The sequence below is a fragment of the Physeter macrocephalus genome, chromosome 6 (genome assembly GCF_002837175.3).
Source record: "Physeter macrocephalus isolate SW-GA chromosome 6, ASM283717v5, whole genome shotgun sequence".
Lineage (NCBI taxonomy): Eukaryota > Metazoa > Chordata > Mammalia > Artiodactyla > Physeteridae > Physeter > Physeter macrocephalus.
In genome coordinates, this window is record NC_041219.1 from 93,865,086 (window position 1) to 93,884,960 (window position 19,875).

Below are 19,875 nucleotides of genomic sequence, written 5' to 3' on the forward strand. Positions count from 1 at the left end.
CTTTCTTCTGATTTCCATTTGCATGGAATATCTTTTTCCATCCCCTCACTTTCAGTCTGTATGTGTCCCTAGGTCTGAAGTGGGTCTCTTGTAGACAGCATATATACGGGTCTTGTTTTTGTATCCATTGTGCCAATCTATGTCTTTTGTTTGGAGCATTTAATACATTTACATTTAAGGTAGTTATTGATATGTACGTTCCTATTACCAATTTCTTAATTGTGTTGGGTTTGGTATTGTAGGTCTTTTCCTGCTCTTGTGTTTTCTGCCTAGAGAAATTCCTTTAGCATTTGTTGTAAAGGTGGTTTGGTGGTGTTGAATTGTCTTAGCTTTTGCTTGTCTGTAAAGGTTTTAATTTCTCTGTAGAATCTGAATGAGATCCTTGCTGGGTAGAGTAATCTTGGTTGTAGGTTTTTCCCTTTCATCACTTTAAATATGTCCTGCCACTCTCTTCTGGCTTGCAGATTTTTTGCTGAAAGATCAGCTGTTAACCTTATGGGGATTCCCTTGTATGTTATTTGTTGTTTTTCCCTTGTTGCTTTTAATATTTTTCTTTTTATTTAATATTTGATAGTTTGATTAATATGTGTGTTGGCATGTTTCTCCTTGGATTTATCCTGTATGGGACTCTCTACGCTTCCTGGACTTGACTATTTCCTTTTCCATATTAGGGAAGTTTTCAACTATAATCTGTTCAAATATTTTCTCAGTCCCTTTTTTTTTCTCTTCTTCTTCTGGGACCTGTAGAATTCGAATGTTGGTGATTTTAATGTTGTCCTAGAGGTCTCTAAGACTGTCCTCAATTCTTTTTATTCTTTTTTCTTTATTCTGCTCTGCTGTAGTTATTTCCACTATTTTAAATTCTAGGTCACTTATCTGTTTTTCTGCCTCAGTTATTCTGCTATTGATCTCTTCAGAGATTTTTTAATTTCATTTATTGTGTTGTTCATCATTGTTTGCTCTTTAGTTCTTCTAGGTCCTTGTTAATTGTTTCTTTTATTTTCTCCATTCTATTTCCAAGATTTTGGATCATCTTCACTATCATTACTCTGAATCCTTTTCAGGTAGAATGCCTATTTCCTCTTCATTTGTTTGGTCTGGTGGGTTTTTACCTTGCTCCTTTATCTGCTGTGTGTTTCTGTGTCTTCTCATTTTGCTTCACTTACTGTGTTTGGGGTCTGCTTTTCACAGGCTGCAGGTTCGTAGTTCCCATTGTTTTTGGTGTCTTCCCCTCGTGGGTAAGGTTGGTTTAGTGGGTTGTGTAGGCTTCTTGGTGGAGTGGACTGGTGCCTGTGTTCTGGTGGATGAGATTGGATCTTGTCTTTCTGGTGGGCAGGACCACGTCCGGTGATCTGTTTTAGGGTGTCTGTGACCTTATGATTTTAGGTAGCCTCTCTGCTAAAGGGTGGGGCTGTGTTCCTGTCTTGCTAGTTGTTTGGCATTGGTTGTCCAGCATTGTAGCTTGCTGGTTGTTGAGTGGAGCTGGGTCTTAGCTTTGAGATGGAGGTTTCTGGGAGAGCTTTCGCCGTTTGATATTATGTGGAGCTGGGAGGTCTCTGGTGGACCAATGTCCTGAACTTGGTTCTCCCACCTCAGAGACCCAGGCCTGACACCCAGCCAGAGTACCAAGACCCACGGCTCAGAAGAAAAGAGAGAAAAAAAGAAAGAAAAATAAAATGAAATAAAATAAAAGAGTTATTAGAATAAAAATTTTAAAAGTTATTGAAAATTTAAAAAAATTAAAAATAATAAAAAGAAAGAAAGAAAGAAGAGAGCAACCAAACCAAAAAAAAAAAAACAATTCCACCAGTGATAATAAGTGCTAAAAATTATACTAAAAAAAGAAAAAAACCAGACAGATAGAACCCTACGACAAATGGTAAATGCAATGCTATACAGACAAAATCATACAAAGAAGCATATGTATACACACTCACAAAAAGAGAAAAAGAAAAAAACAGGTATATCTATATATAAAAAAAGAAAGGAAGAGAGCAGCCAAATTAATAAACAAATCTACCAATGATAATAAACTCTAAATACTAAACTAAGATAAACATAAAACCAGAAACAAATTAGATGAAGAAAGCAAACCGTAAGTCTATAGTTGCTCCCAAAGTCCACTCTCTCAATTTTGGGATGATTCATTGTCTATTCAGGTATTCAGAGATGCAGGGTACATCAGGTTGATTGTGGAGATTTAATCTGCTGCTCCTGAGGCTGCTGGGAGAGATTTCCCTTTCTCTTTTTTGTTCGCACAGCTCCTGGGGTTCAGCTTTGGATTTGGCCACACCTTTGCATGTAGGTCGCCTGAGGGGGTCTGTTCCCACCCAGACAGGACGGGGTTAAAGGAGCAGCTGATGAGGGGGCTCTTGCTCACTCAGGCCGGGGGGAGGGAGGGGTATGGAATGCGGGGCGAGCCTGTGGCGGCAGAGGCCAGCATGACGTTGCAACAGCTTGAGGTGGGCCGTCTGTTTTCCCGGGGAAGTTGTCCCTGGATCACGGGACCCTGGCAGTGGCGGGCTGCACAGGCTCCCGGGAGGGGAGGTGGGGATAGTGACCTGTGCTTGCCCACAGGCTTCTTGGTGGCTGCAGCAGCAACCCTAGCATCTCATGTCCGTCTCTGGTGTTTACGCTGATACCCGCGGCTCGCACCCATCTCTGGACCTCCTTTAAACAGTGCTCTGAATCCCCTCCCCTAGGACACCCCGAAGCAGTGTTCTCTTGCCTCTTAGGCAGGTCCGAGGTGGGGATAGTGACCTGTGCTTGCACACAGGCTTCTTGGTGGCTGCAGCAGCAACCCTAGCATCTCATGTCCATCTCTGGTGTTTACGCTGATACCCGCGGCTCGCACCCATCTCTGGACCTCCTTTAAACAGTGCTCTGAATCCCCTCCCCTAGGACACCCCGAAGCAGTGTTCTCTTGCCTCTTAGGCAGGTCCAGACTTTCTCCTGGACTCCCTCCCGGCTAGCTGTGGCTCACTAGCCCCCTTCAGGCTGTGTTCAAGCAGCGAACCCCAGTCCTCTCCCTGGGATCTGACCTCCGAAGCCAGAGCCTCAGCTCCCAGCCCCCACCAGTCCCGGCAGGTGACCAGACAAGCCTCTCGGGTTGGTGAGTGCTGGTTGGTGCTGATCATCTGTATGGGAATCTCTCTGCTTTGCCCTCTGCACCCCTGTTGCTGCGCTCTCCTCTGTGACTGTGAAGCTTCCCCCCATCACCCCCTCATCTCCACCAGTGAAGGGGCTTCCTAGTGTGTGGAAACTTTTCCTCCTTCATAGCTCCCTCCCAGTGGTGCAGGTCCCATCCGTATTCTTTTGTCTCTATTTTTTCTTTTTCCTTTGCCCTACCCAGGTATATGGGGAGTTTCTTGCCTTTTGGGAAGTCTGAGGTCTTCTGCCAGTGTTCAGTAGGTGTTCTGTAGGAGTTGTTCCATATGTAGATGTATTTCTGATGTATTTGTGGGGAGGAAGGTGATCTCCATATCTTACTCCTCTGCCATCTTGAAGGTCTCCCCTCTAGATACGTTTTAAAAATTATATTTTGAAAACCAGATGAAAGTGTTGAATTAAGAGAATTACAAGGCAAGATGTGTTTGGCTACTAAGACCGGGGTACAAAGAGGCTGGTCCTGTGATTGTATATTATAAAATGTTCATTTACTCTGTTCTTTAAGAAATGTTATCAGTATTTAATAATTCAAAGCTTCCTTATTACATTCTGCTATCAAATCTAATAATGCCTTCTGCTGTCTGTCCCATTTGTGACTCAGTGATGTGAGAATGATTTAGGTACATTGTGTCATGCACCCTATTGTAGTTCTCATCAGTTTATGGTGATGAACAGAGTTCCAACTTTGTATCTTGCTTCATATAGGAGAAAAAGTTAATTTTTATTCAGAAGGGTATATTTCCCATATAAAAATAAATGAGCAGCACCATGGTATGTATCTACTCCTATTTCTTATGTACAATGGTTTGCTTTTGCCTATAGTTATAAAAATCACATTTGAACACTGATGTGCAAATTGTATTTGGACATGTAATTTGGATGGATGTGTCCAAATGTGATTACATCCAAGTGTGGCCCTATTTATCATGGGCCACATCTAGACAGAGTTTCAGGACAATGTTAAGTGTATAGGCAAGATGGTCTCAGGATATCCTCGATTCATCATTTCCCCACATTTTCTCGTTGAGACACATGCCTTGGGGCCAAGGAAAAGAACTTGGTACTATGCAGAGGAACTCAAGCTTGAAACCAACATGGTTTTGAATTCCCCAACTGGCATTCAATTTCCAAAATCAAATGAAGGGACCACATTTCTATTTAGAGAAGTGTTAAAGGATAAAAATGTAATAACACTGAGTACTCTACCCTGCAAAAATGAAACCATGGTTTCATTTTCAGAACAGGAGTCGTATTTTGGAGTCTAAAGACTGGCCACCTGGTTTTTGAGAAATTTAAGATGCAAATCAGATTATAGTTTAACAAAAAGTATTGAGAACCACTTAGAATAGAATGACAATAGATTCCTAAATACCAATAAAATATCAACATTTTTCAATGTAATAATTTGTATATCTCCTCTTTATAGGCATTAGATTATAAAGCTTTAAATAATTTCAAAAGCCAACTTTACAGATATGCTTCTTTCTCTTTGTTAATTTCTATTTCTCCTATTCAGAACTGAACTTAGATCCATGAACATCAGAACATCATTCTACCAAAAATGTCCCCAGCTTGTAAAGTGTCCTTAGCTTTTCTATGCTTACCATGTCCTAGCAACAAGATTTTAGATGACAGTGAGCAGGGGTGGCCTGAAGAATTGTACTCAAGCTTTGGGTGATATTTTTGTTTCTTATTAAGAATCTCGAGTGCCTGATTTCTTTCAGTAACCCTATGCTTCTCCTAATTAGCAAAACTGCCATGGTGTCACTTAGCTGAATAAATCCTTGGAAATCTTGACATATAGTAGATGTTGCTCATTTGTTTGTTTATTACCTGCCTCTTCCATTGGAATGTAAACTCCAAGGAGCATACAGAAATTTTTCCTGTTTTGTTCACTCTTATATTCCCCATATCTGAAATAGTACTCAGCATATAGTAAGAAATCAAATATTTGTTGAATTGATGAATGGAGCTCTCTGAAAGTTAAAGATATACAACCATCTGTTTTTGGTTTCATGTAAATAGAATTTAGGTAAACAGAGACAAAAAATACTTGTTTTTATAAATAATATTACACATCAAACCGAGATTCATTATTATGAAAGAAAATTGTTGCTTTATTTTTTCCCTATAAACAAGGTATACTGGAATTACACAGAGAGTAACCTAAAGATAAAGCCATTTGCCAAAGATCACAGAGGAGAAGAGAGAGTGGATAATGGGAAGAAGAAAGTGGTCAAATGTAAATGTTGTGAGATGAGGCAGTTAATGTTTGGAAAATTAGTAAAAATGCTCATTGGGATAATCCAAGACATACTTTTAGTTATCATATAAATGTAAAGATGCTCATGAGACACGTCCAACCAAGTCAGAGAACATGAAAAGAGAATGTAAACCAACATGTGATTAAAAAAAATATGGAGGATCATTTCCCACAGTGGATGATGCCAGGAAGGTGGTCAAGGCAATGCTGAATATCAGAGACACCCTGCAGTGAATGTGAAGGATGTACTAAAGAGAAAGACCAGCAGCTTACTTCTTAGATGTCTTTTGACAAATATTCTTTTCTTATAAGTTATACTCTTATTTTCTCCTAATATTCACTATTTTTTTTTCCCTCAATGGCAAATGAATTCCATAACCTTTTGGAGTTCTCTCTCAGGAGTCACATATGCTATTTAAAAGATTTAAAACCTTTGGGGAAAAATCTTGGCTTTCTGGTTGAAGTAGGCTTTTTTCAACAAGTAGAAGAGACGGCAGATCTCATTTATCATTAAAACAAATCCAAGTCAAACTGTAAATCCTTACTTAAAATGTTTAAAGAAGTTGACACGTGCTTTTTATGCATTCTAAGATACCGATAAACTCTCAAAATTGTCGTTGTCCAAACAATCTAATTCTTCCTGAAGGCCTATTTTGTAGGGTGGTTTAATGTATTTTCTTCATCAGTAATCTTTCTTACTTGCAAAGGCCAATAGGAATTTTCCTGTCTAATTCTGAAGCCAACATACATCAATAAGATATAAGTAACAGTTTAGTGCCTGTAGAAAAAGCAAATAAGTCAAGCCCAGAGTAGATTTGAGAAGTAAGTGTAGTTTGTTCCTTTTAAGAGACTTTACTGTGAGGTTCTGGCAAGATAGCAGTGGGTTGTTAAAGACACGTTTTTTATATTTAGACAGCTTGAAAGCATCATTATTTTAAGCACCAAGGTGGAAGAGTGTCTGATGAAATGCACTGGGCCTCATTTACAGATGTCCTGCCCTGGCAGACTGATGTGATGGAGTAGAAAATAAAAGTCAGTCTTGTAAGTGTTTACAACTAATAGAAATGCATCATGTGGCATCTAGGAATAATAGGAAATCAATATCCCTCACTAGGGCAATAGAGTTCACCAATATGCAAGGAAAGAGTGCTTGACATTTTAGAGACTCCTATGTGTATATGTGTGTGGAGGTGTGTAGACAAACCATTGACTAGGACAAGTTGCTGACAACTAAAACTAGTGCAAAGTCTAAAGAAACACAGTGTCATAACTCAATGATAGATCCTTTTGGATAAAGTCTTCCATCCATCATCAAACAACAACTTGACCTACTTTGCACTTCTTAAGAAGAGTGAATATTAGCTACATAATAAATCCATATTTTTTTAATTAAATGAGAACTCCTGATAACTTCTCTTTTCCTAAAGAGGAAAGAGTGAAATCTAGTGGAAGGAAATTTTTAGACAGCATACTTTCATGTTATTTTTCAGACACTGGCTGCAGTTCAATGTCACACAGCCCTTGCTTATTCTGTGCTTTATTGTATTTGGACATTTGGTATAAAATGTCACTGCTCCACTATCTGTTCTGGCTCTATGCATGCTGCCAGGAATGGTCACATTCAATTGTCTGAATGACTAATTTCTTCTATAGGCTATATAGGAAAATTAATTGCATACTGTCAAGAGTAGATATTGTCCTTGGTAAAATTTTTATTTAATATTGAAGTCATTTTTCTCCATGAAAAATTAATAATAGTGGAGATCAGTGGATAAATGTGATTCAATATAAAAATATTCACTTCACAAACAATAGAGAGGGTATGAAGTTGATCTAGATATCAGATGGGTGGTTGAGGTAAAGGGTCTCTAGCGTTTCTTGCAATAAGTTCATTTCTATTTTCATAATTTTTTGTCAAGAATGTCTCATGGAGCATATATTCTAATAGAAGAGAGACCAGTCAATCAGCAAATAGCAATAAAATATGGTGTCAAATAGAGATAAATGCTTTAAAGAGAATAAAACAGGGTAAGGGGATCGAGAGTGGTGAGTTAGGGGTGGGTGCTAGTTTAGTTAGTCAAAAGAAAGCCTCTTTGAAGATGACCTTTGTATGGAGTGCTGACTGGTATGAAAGAACAAGCTCTGTGAACCTCTGGAGGAGGAGCTGATCAGCTAGAAGGAAGAGCAAATGCAAAGGCCCTGAGGAGGAAGTGAGCTGGGAATGTCCAAGAAACAGCAAGGATAGAGTGGCTATAGGAGTGTGAGTGATGTGGAGAGTGGGAGGTTGGCTGTAGGTGGAATGAAGTCCAGTTTAAAGACAACTGTAGTAATTTAGGTGCGAGATGATGGTGGTTAAACAATGGTGGTCAGGTGTTCAGATCAAGATGTATTTTGAAGTGTCACCAGCTGAGCTTCTGAATTTACCAGTTGCTCTGGCAACTGGTAAATGACAGCATCATTTACTGAGAAGGGAGAATTTGGGGAACTAATAAACTTGTAGCAGTTAGGGAGGTGGGTAAGAAATCCAGAAGTCTATTTAGAACACACTATATATCAAGTGGAGGTATTGCGCAGGCAGTTGGGAAGCGTAGGGGCGGGATCAAGACTGGAGATGTCGTGTGGAAGTCACCCGTGCACCTACTGATCTAAAACCACGAAGCTGGATGAAATCATTTAGAAAGGGAGTACAGAAAGCCAAGAGAAGAGGGCTGGGGACTGAGCGCTGAGGCACTCTGACATTTGGAAGTCAGGAGAAGAGGAGAAGTCAGTAAGGAAAACAAAGCAAGAGTGGTGTATAAGAACAGGAGAAGGTGCATCCTAGAAGCTAAGTGAAAAGTGTCTCAAGAAGGCAGAAGCGGTCAACTTTGTTGAATGAAGTTGAAAGTAAGAAGACTGAAAGTTAACCATAGGATTCAGTACTGTAGGAGAGGGGTTGTGGGGTTTTTTTTTGGCTGCACTGTGCGGCATCTTTTTTCCCCTACCAGGGATGGAACCCACGCCCCACACACGGAGTCCTAACCCTTGGACCACCAGGGAAGTCCCAGGAGTTGTTGATCTCGATAAGACCTCCAAGCTCCAGAGGAAGCTGATGTTGGAGACAAAGGCCTGACTGCAGTTGGTTCAAGAGAAAATGGGAAGTGAGAAGTAGAGACAATAATTACAGAACTCTTATGAGGAGCTTTGCTGTGAGTGGGGAGGCAGTAACTGGAGAGAGACTATGAGTCTGTTAATTTCAAATAAATTTGTTAGTGTCAAATAAAGTCAATTTTGGCAGGATAAGGGACTCTGAGTGGGACCTGAAATTTCATTTTTATGTTTAAGTAGCTTCTGCAATGGCTAAAGTTAAAAGCTGGTGTTCACCAGGGTGGATGCGCTGATTGTTTACAGCTGGTGTCCATTCTAGTTGATGAATACCTTCACTGTATCAGTAGTTAAATATTTTGACTATCACTATCTGTGAAGTCAAAATGGCTGTTTTCCTGAAAAAACAAAACTACCCTAGGCTAAGTTAATTGTATCTGGAATGTAGCAGACTTTTAGAAACAGTAGGCTGGATCCTTGTTGCTCTACCAATGTGATTTCCTTCTGTTTCATCTTTCTCAGTAAAGACAATCACAGAATGTCTGCCTCTGACCCCCACGGACCACCCAGTGATAACACGGACAGAAAAGAAAGTAAAACCTTTAGAGCAATGGATTTGAACTGCCAGACATCTCACGCCTTTCTTCAGAGTGTTTTAAGGTCAAGAGTGTTCATCCTCTGAGCTCTTGAGAAAACTTATCAACCCTCAACTAAGAGAGGATAGACTAGGAAAACAAGATATATAGAGGCAGGGTGGAGGGATGGAAACAATAAAATACATTTTGTTGTTGGAGAACTATACCCTCAGTGAACTGAAAAGTTTTCTGAACCTATTTTTAGTCCAGAGGTCAATGGCCAAGAAAAACCTAAAATACGTTGTTTTCCTTGTTGGGAACCTATGTGAGAGAGATTCTACCACCCTCAGGGTCCTTTTGGAAGACAAGTTTCCAAGCTGGAGTAAAGAAGCCTTACACGCATGTTAGCAGTTTCCTGTCCTTATACTGACACGATGCATTCAGAAAAGCCCGAGGTGACTACAGTGGGTTTGGTTTATAGAGTCCACATAGCACTTTTAGAGTGAATGTGGAGTCTATATTTCTTGCAGAAGTTTCCAGTAACTCATGCAACTTTCGCATAGGATAGTATCACACTATTATTCAACTAATTCAATACTTATTGAATGCTGACTATAGGCAAAGCATTTATTCTCAAAGAATATCTAATGGCATTAATAAAGAAAGAAATTACACTCTTCCTTTTGCAGATATAGACAGTGATGGTCAGTGAGGTCACTAGATTCTTCCCATATTACCCAACAGACAACTGGTAGAAAAAAGATTAGATGAAATTCAATCAGTACACCTTGAACTGTATTTCACTGCATCCCCCTTATTGAGAATCCTATTTAGGAGAAAGCAAACCCTGTTTAGCAGATTGACTTTATTTTCATATGCTATTCAGACAAAGCAAACCAACATTTATCATAAACTTGCTCTGTGTCAAGCATTTGATCCACTGTAAACCACATGCAAATATATATGGCAAGTAAGCTTTTTCTCATTTTATAAGGAAGTAAACTGAGGCTAAGAGGACAGTCAAGTAGCTTGCCCAATGCTGCACAATGGGTACCAGAAAGATTGGTTACCAGGTCAGTCTGACTCCAAAGATATTTTTTATACCATACCAAGCTTGTTCATGGCTTTTTTTTCATTAAGCTCTAATGTTGCAATTATCTTCCCACCTAAAAGCCAACTGTCATGCCAATATGTGTTTCCTTTGGATGCTAACTTATCTGTAATGAAAACTTTCCTTTAAGTGGTATGTTGTAGCTCATCTTGAAATAATGTTGGTACCTGCAGCACACGAAGAAGGAATTCTGTCTCACTTCCACTGCAAAGTGAAATAATGGCAGCGGGTCTATGTTTATCCTGCGAGTCATTGACAAAGCCTGCAAAATATGCAGGTTGAGGTGCACATTTAACTCTAGATGGTTTATGACGATCTTAGAATTTTTACTGCCAATGCATAGATTTGTCTCTAAACTTAGAATATTTCTAGTAAGGAATACTATCTACCCAACTTCTTTGCACTTCGGTTTTCTCACCTGAGGAAATTTTTCATCATACGTAGGCACTCTGATGGCAGACGCCTATATCACTGCAATGGAAAACAGGATGGATTTGGGGATGAGTTAGTGCCCACTAGTGTTGGCTATCAAACTTTGCAACTTCCTAAAAAGACAAAACTTTTATGTTTCTTTGGAAGTTGTATGACAGTGAGATTTGTGCTGTTAACACATTGTGGCTGGACACATCATTAAGTGATAAAATTTTATATTGCGTAGGTGACTCGAGGCAGTGCAAAAACATTAGAAAAGAACTATAAGGACAATATAACAAATATAACATACATTATCCTTATAGTTTTCTTTCTTGTGTTTATCTATATACATATGTATAGTATAATTTTATGTAATGTATATATAAAATATATATATTCTGCATAGTTATCTAAAAAACTATTTTATTTTATCTCAAGTCTTCCTTGTTCTGTATATCAGTGGACTAAGTTACTATGTTACTGGGCACCCCTTACTTCAAGGATTAATTCTTCATGGTCATAATTATGACAGGTAGAAGATGACACAATTTCCATAAATGTAACATTATTAATAATCTATTCAAAGCCCATCTTGATATTTGATTTTAAACAGAATTATCAGGGTAAACAACATTGAAAAATACATTGGTAATGTTATGAGGATGAAGTTCCATATAACATCTCTGTGTAATATATGAGATTTCTAATGAAATGCGTCATATTTAGAAATATTACAAACAATATCCTTAAGCATATGTGGAAACAAAGTAACAGTGAACTTTGGAAAGGTGGTAAAAATTATCAGAAAATAATTTTATGGTACCTCAGCATAATATCTCCTAACACTTTTATTTGTAAAAATTGGTAAGCCTATGGTTCTGAAAATTGACTTTTAATGCACAGAGAAGCTACATGAAAGCAATCATAAAAACTAAACATAAAACACAAAATTTTGTCTTCAAGTACTGGATTGTACTTGGTGAGTCATAGGTAAATGTGAAATTATTACATTTGCCAGTTGCCAAAGGCTTTGCTTTATGGATATCTGCAACACATAGACATAAGTCAATTAATATGCTATTTTTCCTGTATAAACCCGGGTGCACTTGATTCATTACCTCTCACTAGAGGAGAAGTTGGCAAATCAACATCATTATGAAACTGTTCAGTAAATAGACTATCTTCAGAAATTAGTTTTCTGAAAATGGTTCCAAATTGTTTTACAAAGTTATGACTTGCTGACAGATCCCCACCCCCACTCCCAATTCAGAGGTACCAGGACTTTTAATATTGTGTTTCTCTTTTAAATAATAAATCCACTCTTTAACATCTACACACCCATATTAAAAAGTTCGACTAATCTTGTATCATTTGCTTTTCAATACAGATACATGATTGCCTTAGCCAGAAATGCAGACTCCTTCATATCTCTTCTTTGGAAACAATACAGATGAAGAATGTTTGGGTGTTTTAATGTAAGCACCTGCAAGAGATGCTAATTAACTCAGAATCAGTGAAAGGTTTCAATTGTACTTTCTGAGGCTCAATTACATACAATGGGAAAGAATAAATATGAGAATAATGAACAGTTTTTCTATTTTTCTTTTTCAAGTCAGTGGTTTATGATTTAGCATTCCTTCACTGACAATTATATAGCATGATCAATAGTTTACTCATGCTATGGTCCAAAATAAAGATATGCCCTCTAAAGTGATTTAAATGTGAGGAAACGGATTTCTTTTTACTAATATTATCAAATATTCTGCTTGCCACACCTCCAGCTGGGCACTGTAAGTGGTGAACTGTTATGACAACGGCCACTATTCAAATAGCTAAATAAAACAGCCTCCGCACCAGCATAGCTATTTACATACATTTCCTTATTTTATCTTTAAAACAATGGTGTGAAGTAGGTTTTCTTTTTCCCATTTTGCAGTTATGGAAACCCAGGTTCAGAGAAGGTACCAGACTTACCCACTATCATACAGGTAATAAGTGGAAGAGTAGGAGCCAAACGCAGGTCTTCCCAGCCTCATACCCGGTGTTCTTTATACCACACTCTGGGGGGTGAGTAGGAATTTAGCATGTCCTGCCTCTAAATGACCTATTACTGTCTTAGTTTAACCATTGGTTTTTTCTTGTTTTTGTTTTATTTTCTCCCTCATTGAGCCCTAAGGGAGCCAATGAGTTGGCCACAATTGTTTGTTTCTTTTCCCTCCTCCCTACTCTGTGATTTCTACAGTCGTTATTTTCCATTAAAAGTGGACCTCACTTCCGCCACCACCATTTCTAAGCTAACACTTGTTTTGCTATCCTGGCTGAAAGCTAATTCCCCTCTTTTTTTTTTTTTTTTTTTTTTTTTGCCTTTTTTAAAAGAAATGTATCTTGTCTTTCCCTTTCATGCCACATATTTTATTTACTAAATATTTGTACACATGGCAATTGGTTGTGTCAGCCCCTTTTTCTCTGCATTGGCAATACAGTAAGGAACCAGGTAGATCTGGTTCTAGGCTCTGCCTTCATGGGGTTTACAGTTTGAATGTAGCATAAACACACAAACAGAATAATTTCAGAAAATGATTAGTGCTAAAGAGAAAATAAGTCAAGATGATTGATTAGCAGAAGCTACTTTAGATAGGGTTAGAGAAGATCTTTTGGTGGATAAAACCTCTCCAGTGAAAGCTACCAGGTACTGTGATATATGCTATGGATGCAACAGGGACCAAAACAAACCAAGAGAGTCCCTACTCTCAAGTAGCTTAAGTCTAGAGGGAGCAAAAGATGAAAGACTTAGTGTCAATTAAATGAAATAAGAAGTAATAAGTGCTTTGAAGGAAATAAACTGAAGACTGAGAAAGAGAATAACAAAGAGGCCACTCAAGAAGGCAGCTTGGAAGAGGTGATACCTGATCTGAGAACTGAGGATGGGACTGATCTAGCCACACAAAGAACAGAGAATATTGTGCAAAGCAAGTGCTCAATTCTCTACTTTACGCCAGGTACTCTGCTTGGTCCTAGCGATACAACGGTGAACAAAAGCCTAAGTGCACTATGATTTCTTGGCTCATATAGTCTAGTGGGCAATTTAGACATGAATCACATAATGATGGAAATAGACCTTGATACTTCTGGGTTTACTTGCATGGCCATGCCCATCCATCACTCACTTAAACATCGCAATGTCACAGTCTTTGGTATATGTAACTCTTCTTGGCTATTTTCTTCAGTGCTGGCACCAAAGAATCTTCTGTTATAGCTACATGATATACTACTGCATGGTGTTCATTAGCTTTTCATATTTATGTGTTGATGATATGCTCCTTGAAGGTACACTTCTTTATTTTTCTCTCAGTCCTCAGCATAATGCTAAATACAGAGTAGGAAGTAAAAACCATTCATTGTTTAATTATTCATCAATATTTACAAGGTGCTTACAGTGTGCCAGAAACTGTACAAGGCTGTGGGATACCAAAGATATAAATCAAAATTCAAGAAACTCATTCTCTCCAGGGGAAGTAAACAAGTTAAACAGTACTTGCAGGAAAATATGGAAGCATAATAACAGAGGCATTAAACAGGTCCCCAGTAGGAGTTTCTATTCAAACTTTGAGAGAACAAGTGAATTAACCAATCATTTCCTGTCTTCCATTTTCACAGTAACCACAGGCTATTGAGAGTGTGTAGATCATCACCATGCTGTAGGAATAGGATGGAGCCATATAAATTGCTCACCTTTGCTATAATTTGAGGAGTTACTGGTTTTAAACACAGACCAAATGAACTTTTCCCAGTGAATAATTTTGGTTTATCTAACTTTAGGATATCTAATGATCATCGTTCACAAGTCCACTTTTCCCCCCAGTTTTATTAAGATATAATTGACATATAGCACTGCATAAGTTTAAGGTATACAACATAATGATTTGACTTACATATGTCATGATTTCATTACCACAAATTTAGTGAACATCCAACACCTCATATAGATTCAACACTAAAGAAATAGAAAATCTTTTTCCTTGTGAAGAGAACTCTAGGATTTATTCTCTTAACAAATTTCATATATAATGTACAGCAGTATTAATTATCTTTATCATGTTGTACACTGCATCCCTAGTACGTATTTATCTTGTAACTGGAGTTTGTACCTTTTAACTGCCTTCATCTAATTCCTCCTCACCCACCACCTTTGGTAGCCACAAATCTGATCTCTTTTTCTATGTTTGTTTGTTTTTGAAGTGTAGTTGACCTACAAAACTATGTTAGCTCCTGGCAGACAACATAGTGAGTCCATATTTCTATACATTTCAAAATGATCACCATAAGTCTAGTCATCATCCCATGTGTTCTCTATATCTATGACTCTGTTTCTGTAAGTTATGTTTGTTCATTTGTTTTGTTTTTAGATTCTGCGTATAAGTGAAATCATACTTTGTCATAGACTAATAGCCCATATAAGTGTGAATTCATTTCTGGGTTGTCTATTCTATTCCATTGATCTATATGTCTGTTTTCCTGCCAGTAACATACTGTTTTCACTACTGTAGCTTTGTACTATAGTTTGAAATCAGGGAATGCTCTTTGTTCTTCTTCCAGCTTTGTTCTTCTTTATCAAGCTTGTTTTGGCTATTCGAGGTCTTAAAGTAATTGGTTCTAGTTCTGTGAAAAGTTCCTTGGTATTTTGATAGGATTGCATTTATTCTGTGGATTGTCTTGGGTAGTATGGTAATTTTAACAATATTAATTCTCCCAATCCATAAGCACAGTGTATCTTTCCATCTGTTTGTGTCACTTTTAATATCTTTCATCAGTTTTCCAAGTACAGATCTTTTACCTCCTTAGTTAGATTTATTCCCAGGAATTTTATTCCTTTTGATGCAATTGTGAATGGGACTTTCTTAATTTCTCTTTCTGATAGTTCATTTTTGGTGTATAGAAATGCAACAGATTTTTGTATATTAATTTTATATCCTGAAATTTTACCAAATTCATTGGTGAGTTCTAATAGTTTTTTACTGGTGCCTTTAGGATTTTCTATGTATAGTATCATGTCGTCTGCAGTGACACTTTCACTTCTTTTCCAATTTTGATTACTTTTATTTATTTTTCTTGTCTCATTGCTGTGTCTAGGACTTCCAATACTATGTTGGATAAAAAATGGCAAGGGTGGATATTTTTAGCTTGCTCCTGATCCTCAGGAACTGCTTTCAGCTTTTCACCATTGACTATGATGTTAGCTGTAAGGTTGTCATATATGGATTTTATTATGCTAAGGTACGTTCCCTCTATACCCACTTGGTTTAGAAGATTTATCATAAATAAATGTTGAATTTTGTCAAATGTTTTTCTGCATCTATTGAGATGATCATGTGATTTTTATTCTTTAATTTGTTAAGGTAGTGTATCACATTGATTGATTTGGGTATATTGAAGAATCCTTGCATCCCTGGGATAAATCCCACTTGATCACAGTGTATGATCCTTTAAATGTATTGTTGGATTTGGTTTGCTAATATTTTGTTGAGGATTTCTGTATCTATGTTCATCAGTGATATTGGCCCATAATTTTCTTTTTTTGTGATATCTTTATCTGGTTTTATTATCAGAGTGATGCCGGCCTTGTAGAAAGAGTTCAGAGGTGTTCTTTCCTCTACAATTTTTTGGAATAGTTTGACTCTTCTCTAAATGTTTGGAAGAACTAACCTGTAAATGTCTGGTCCTGGATTTCTGTTTGTTGGGAGGTTTTTGTTTTTTAATTAATGATTCAATTTCACTATTGGCAATTGGTCTGTTCATATTTTCTATTCCCTCCTGATTCAGTCTTGAGGTAATTACTTTGGTAAGTGACTATGGCATAAATCAGATAACCATATAACAACTCACCACTGAAAACACCTATGTGCATACCATTTCCCCCAATGCTTCTATAATTAATAAGAAAACTACAATCTTATTTACCTCCTTGAAATGGGACTTCATGTATTGGTATACGCACACATACCTAATTATTTTCAGAGAATATTTGTCCATGTAAATTAAAATGGCAGAGAAATTATCTATTCTATCCAAGTAAATCTACTTTCCTACATCTGGTACAAATCTGTGTTTTCTATGAGAGTCAACTTTCTCTTTTCTATCTGGTTTCACACTATCAAAGTAATTAAATATAGACATGGTGGAAAATAAAATCAAAACACTTGTTTGTGCATAGACAAATATTGTTTACTTTTCCACTTTTAATGTGGCTGCTTTGCCAACTTATAAACATAATAAGTCTTTAGATAGATTTATTTTCTTACTATTTCTTTTTCTGACTTATTTGTTAATTTTGGAGTATGTTTATGTAGACTTGTTTTAACATACTTATACATCCATATTAATCTGATAATTCTACATGTGGAAATCTTTCTGCTAAGGAAATAACTTAAAATATAAAAATCCTTATGCATAAAAATAGAGTTTCAATTTACTGTTACTCAAAATGAAAAAGTGGAAACAATCTTATGATAGAAGAGTGAAACAAATTATGGTATATCATTCCATGGAAAATTATACAAGCTTCTCAGAATTAAAACTATGCAAACTTTATGATATATTGTTAAGTTAAAAATACATAATATAAAATTGAATATACACTATAATTCTAAGAGTAATCTTGCATATACACAGTATTAAAAAACAAACCAAACAAAAAGCTAGCAGAAGATATGAAGATAATATACTAAATTTGTTCTGTATTGCAGTAAAATTACTGATGGTTTAAAAAGCCCTTGCTTTTCAAATTTCTAAAGTGTTCATATATTATTTTAATTTTGTAGCTACAAATATTTATAAACACACTCTAGACACTTTCACATTTTTCAGAGCAATCCTTTTTTTAAAAATCTCTCTTTAATTTCAACAATTTCCTTCTTTAAACTCTAACCTTATATTGTCTTATAAATCTTGCTTTTATTCAATCTTGCTTTTATTTACATTTGGTTGAAACAATTCCTTTTCAACTCTGGGTTCAAAGGGGATACAATATCACCTGCATTCTCTCAATGTCCCCAGTGCGCTGTGAGATTTAATGAGATAACGTCCATGCAGCACTTTATGTTCCTTAGAGAAAGGTGCTATATAAAAACAATGCATTATAATTATTTATGTTATTATAAAACCACAGAGATATTAGACCTACAATTTAGCACAAGGAGACAGGGTTGGAATCAATCCAAGTTCAGGCTGGGCAATGTCCCTTAATGCCAAACTAGAAGGCAGGAGTGGGAGGAAGTTGCTCCCTGCACTGAGAGTACCAAAAGGCAAACGCCCACTTCCTCTCAAGGTTAAAAACAGGATACTTTGGTTTTTATGTACAATCCTCTAAAAATTAGTGTGTCATTTGTGTTTGCTTGATATACCACTCTCCCTGTCTCTGCTGAGTTCCAACTGAATACATTCTCAGTTATTTATGGGAAATAAGCTTCCAGAGCTAGGGCTAAAATTCAGCTATTCCTGATTACTCAAAATCATCAGATGACCTGAGGATTGTATACTAATGAAGAATAACACAACTTCTGAACTGAATTAGAGACATACAGTACAGCCACCCTTTACTTTATGCACAAATCCCCTAGCCAACCACTCCTAAGTGGTCAACCACTTCCGAGCATCTCTACAGAAGGGACACTTTTACTTCCTAAAAAGAACTCTGACACTTAGAATGTTCTGCTCTGCATTTAGCCAGATCCTGCCCTCCTATTGTTCTGCTTTCTGAAGCCACACTAAGTGTCCATCCTCTGACTTAGTCATTTCACTATGCTTTTTTATTCATTCATATAGTCAACACTTACTCTGTAGCCATTGTGTAGGCTCCCCGTGAGGCTCTGGGGACACAGAGAAGTTTTGATACTTCTCTGCCCTACAGGATCTCACAGTCTAATGGGACGCAGACACCAAGATAGGGAAATCATCATAAACATGGTAAGTGCTATGCTGCAGGTAGGAAGTAAAGTGTCAAAGGACAGAGAGGGGGGAAGAAAGTCATCCTGTCCGAAAGCATTCAGAAAGGCTTCCCAGAGAAGGTGATTTTTGTCCTCCTGTTGGAAAGATGACTAAGATTTTGCCAGCTGAAGCAAAAGAACATAAAATAGTTGTGAATGGGCCAGGTTTGTGCAGGGAAGGGTGAGAAGTTCAGTATGGTTGAATCTGAGTGGTAGGAATGAGACTGAGAGGACAGTACCTGAGGGTTTTATTTCCAATGCTTCCATGATTGGACTTTATGCAACATACAATGGGGTCAACAAGAGATTCTGGAGCTGGTGAATGACATGATCAGAACTGTCCTTAGGAAGATGACTATAGTAATAATGTAGGTAGATTAATGATTAGAGTGGGAGCGTCTTGTGATAAGAAGTTACTGTAAAAGTCTATGGAAGGGCTTCCCTGGTGGCGCAGTGGTTGCGCGTCCGCCTGCCGATGCAGGGGAACCGGGTTCGCGCCCCGGTCTGGGAGGATCCCACATGCCGCGGAGCGGCTGGGCCCCGCATACCAAAAAAAAAAAAAAAAGAGTCTTGAAAAAAAAAAAAAAAAAAAAAGTCTATGGAAGACTTGATGAGACCAGTGCTAGGAAGGCAGGAGTGAGGTTTGAGAAATTAATGATGGCACTGATGTCAATATATTGGATATGAGAACAAAAGGCGTGGGAGAAGCAAAAGGCAAATCTATTTTCCTTACTTGAGAGACTGAATAGATGGTGACATAATTAACAACAACCACAAAATATAGGAGGCAGAGCAATTTGGGGGAGAATGGTAAGGCCATAAAACAAGTTCTGACTGTTAAGTATGAGGCTCCTGTGGGATATTCAAGTGGCAGTGTCCAGAAGACAAGTGGAATGTGGGTCTGCAGCTTGGGGAAGAAGTCCCCAAGCTGGAAAGAAACTGGAAAAAATATTCCAAATATAATAAACAGAAGAAAATAGTTTATAGGAATTCAGTTGAATACCTAGTGAGGCACTATTGTGATCCCCCTTATCCTGTTAATTCTGTTATTTCTTCCTAAGATTCTGCTGACTCCACAAACTCATTCAGAAGACAATACTATAAATGTGAAATGGATGAAAGGAGCTTAATTTAACCACACTTTGCTCCTTTATAATTTTAATTTGGGTTTCATTTTGTTGTTTGACAAGTGCAGTTCTTTTCCTTTATCTGCTTTACATGTAATCTTGTAATCTGTCCTTCTTTTTTTTAATCATATCTTACTCATTTGTCTTCCCCAAG

General features: G+C 37.5%; 1 protein-coding gene across 16 annotated transcripts in view; it reads right to left on the reverse strand.

The window, feature by feature from the left end:
• Positions 1 to 19,875, reverse strand: part of TMEM117 (transmembrane protein 117) — a 555,808-nt gene that overhangs the window by 43,989 nt on the left and 491,944 nt on the right. The window contains exon 7 of one of the 16 annotated variants that reach the window (XM_055085664.1): positions 3,307 to 3,516. The exons of 13 other annotated variants lie outside the window; for them this stretch is intronic. In XM_055085664.1, the coding sequence (XP_054941639.1) occupies positions 3,322 to 3,516 (195 nt within the window). In that variant the 3' untranslated portion in view covers positions 3,307 to 3,321. Of the gene's footprint in view, positions 1 to 3,306; positions 3,517 to 10,651; positions 10,670 to 17,537; positions 17,728 to 19,875 lie in introns of those variants that run through there. 2 more of the 16 variants (XM_028491419.2, XM_028491415.2) reach the window with 2 other exon arrangements.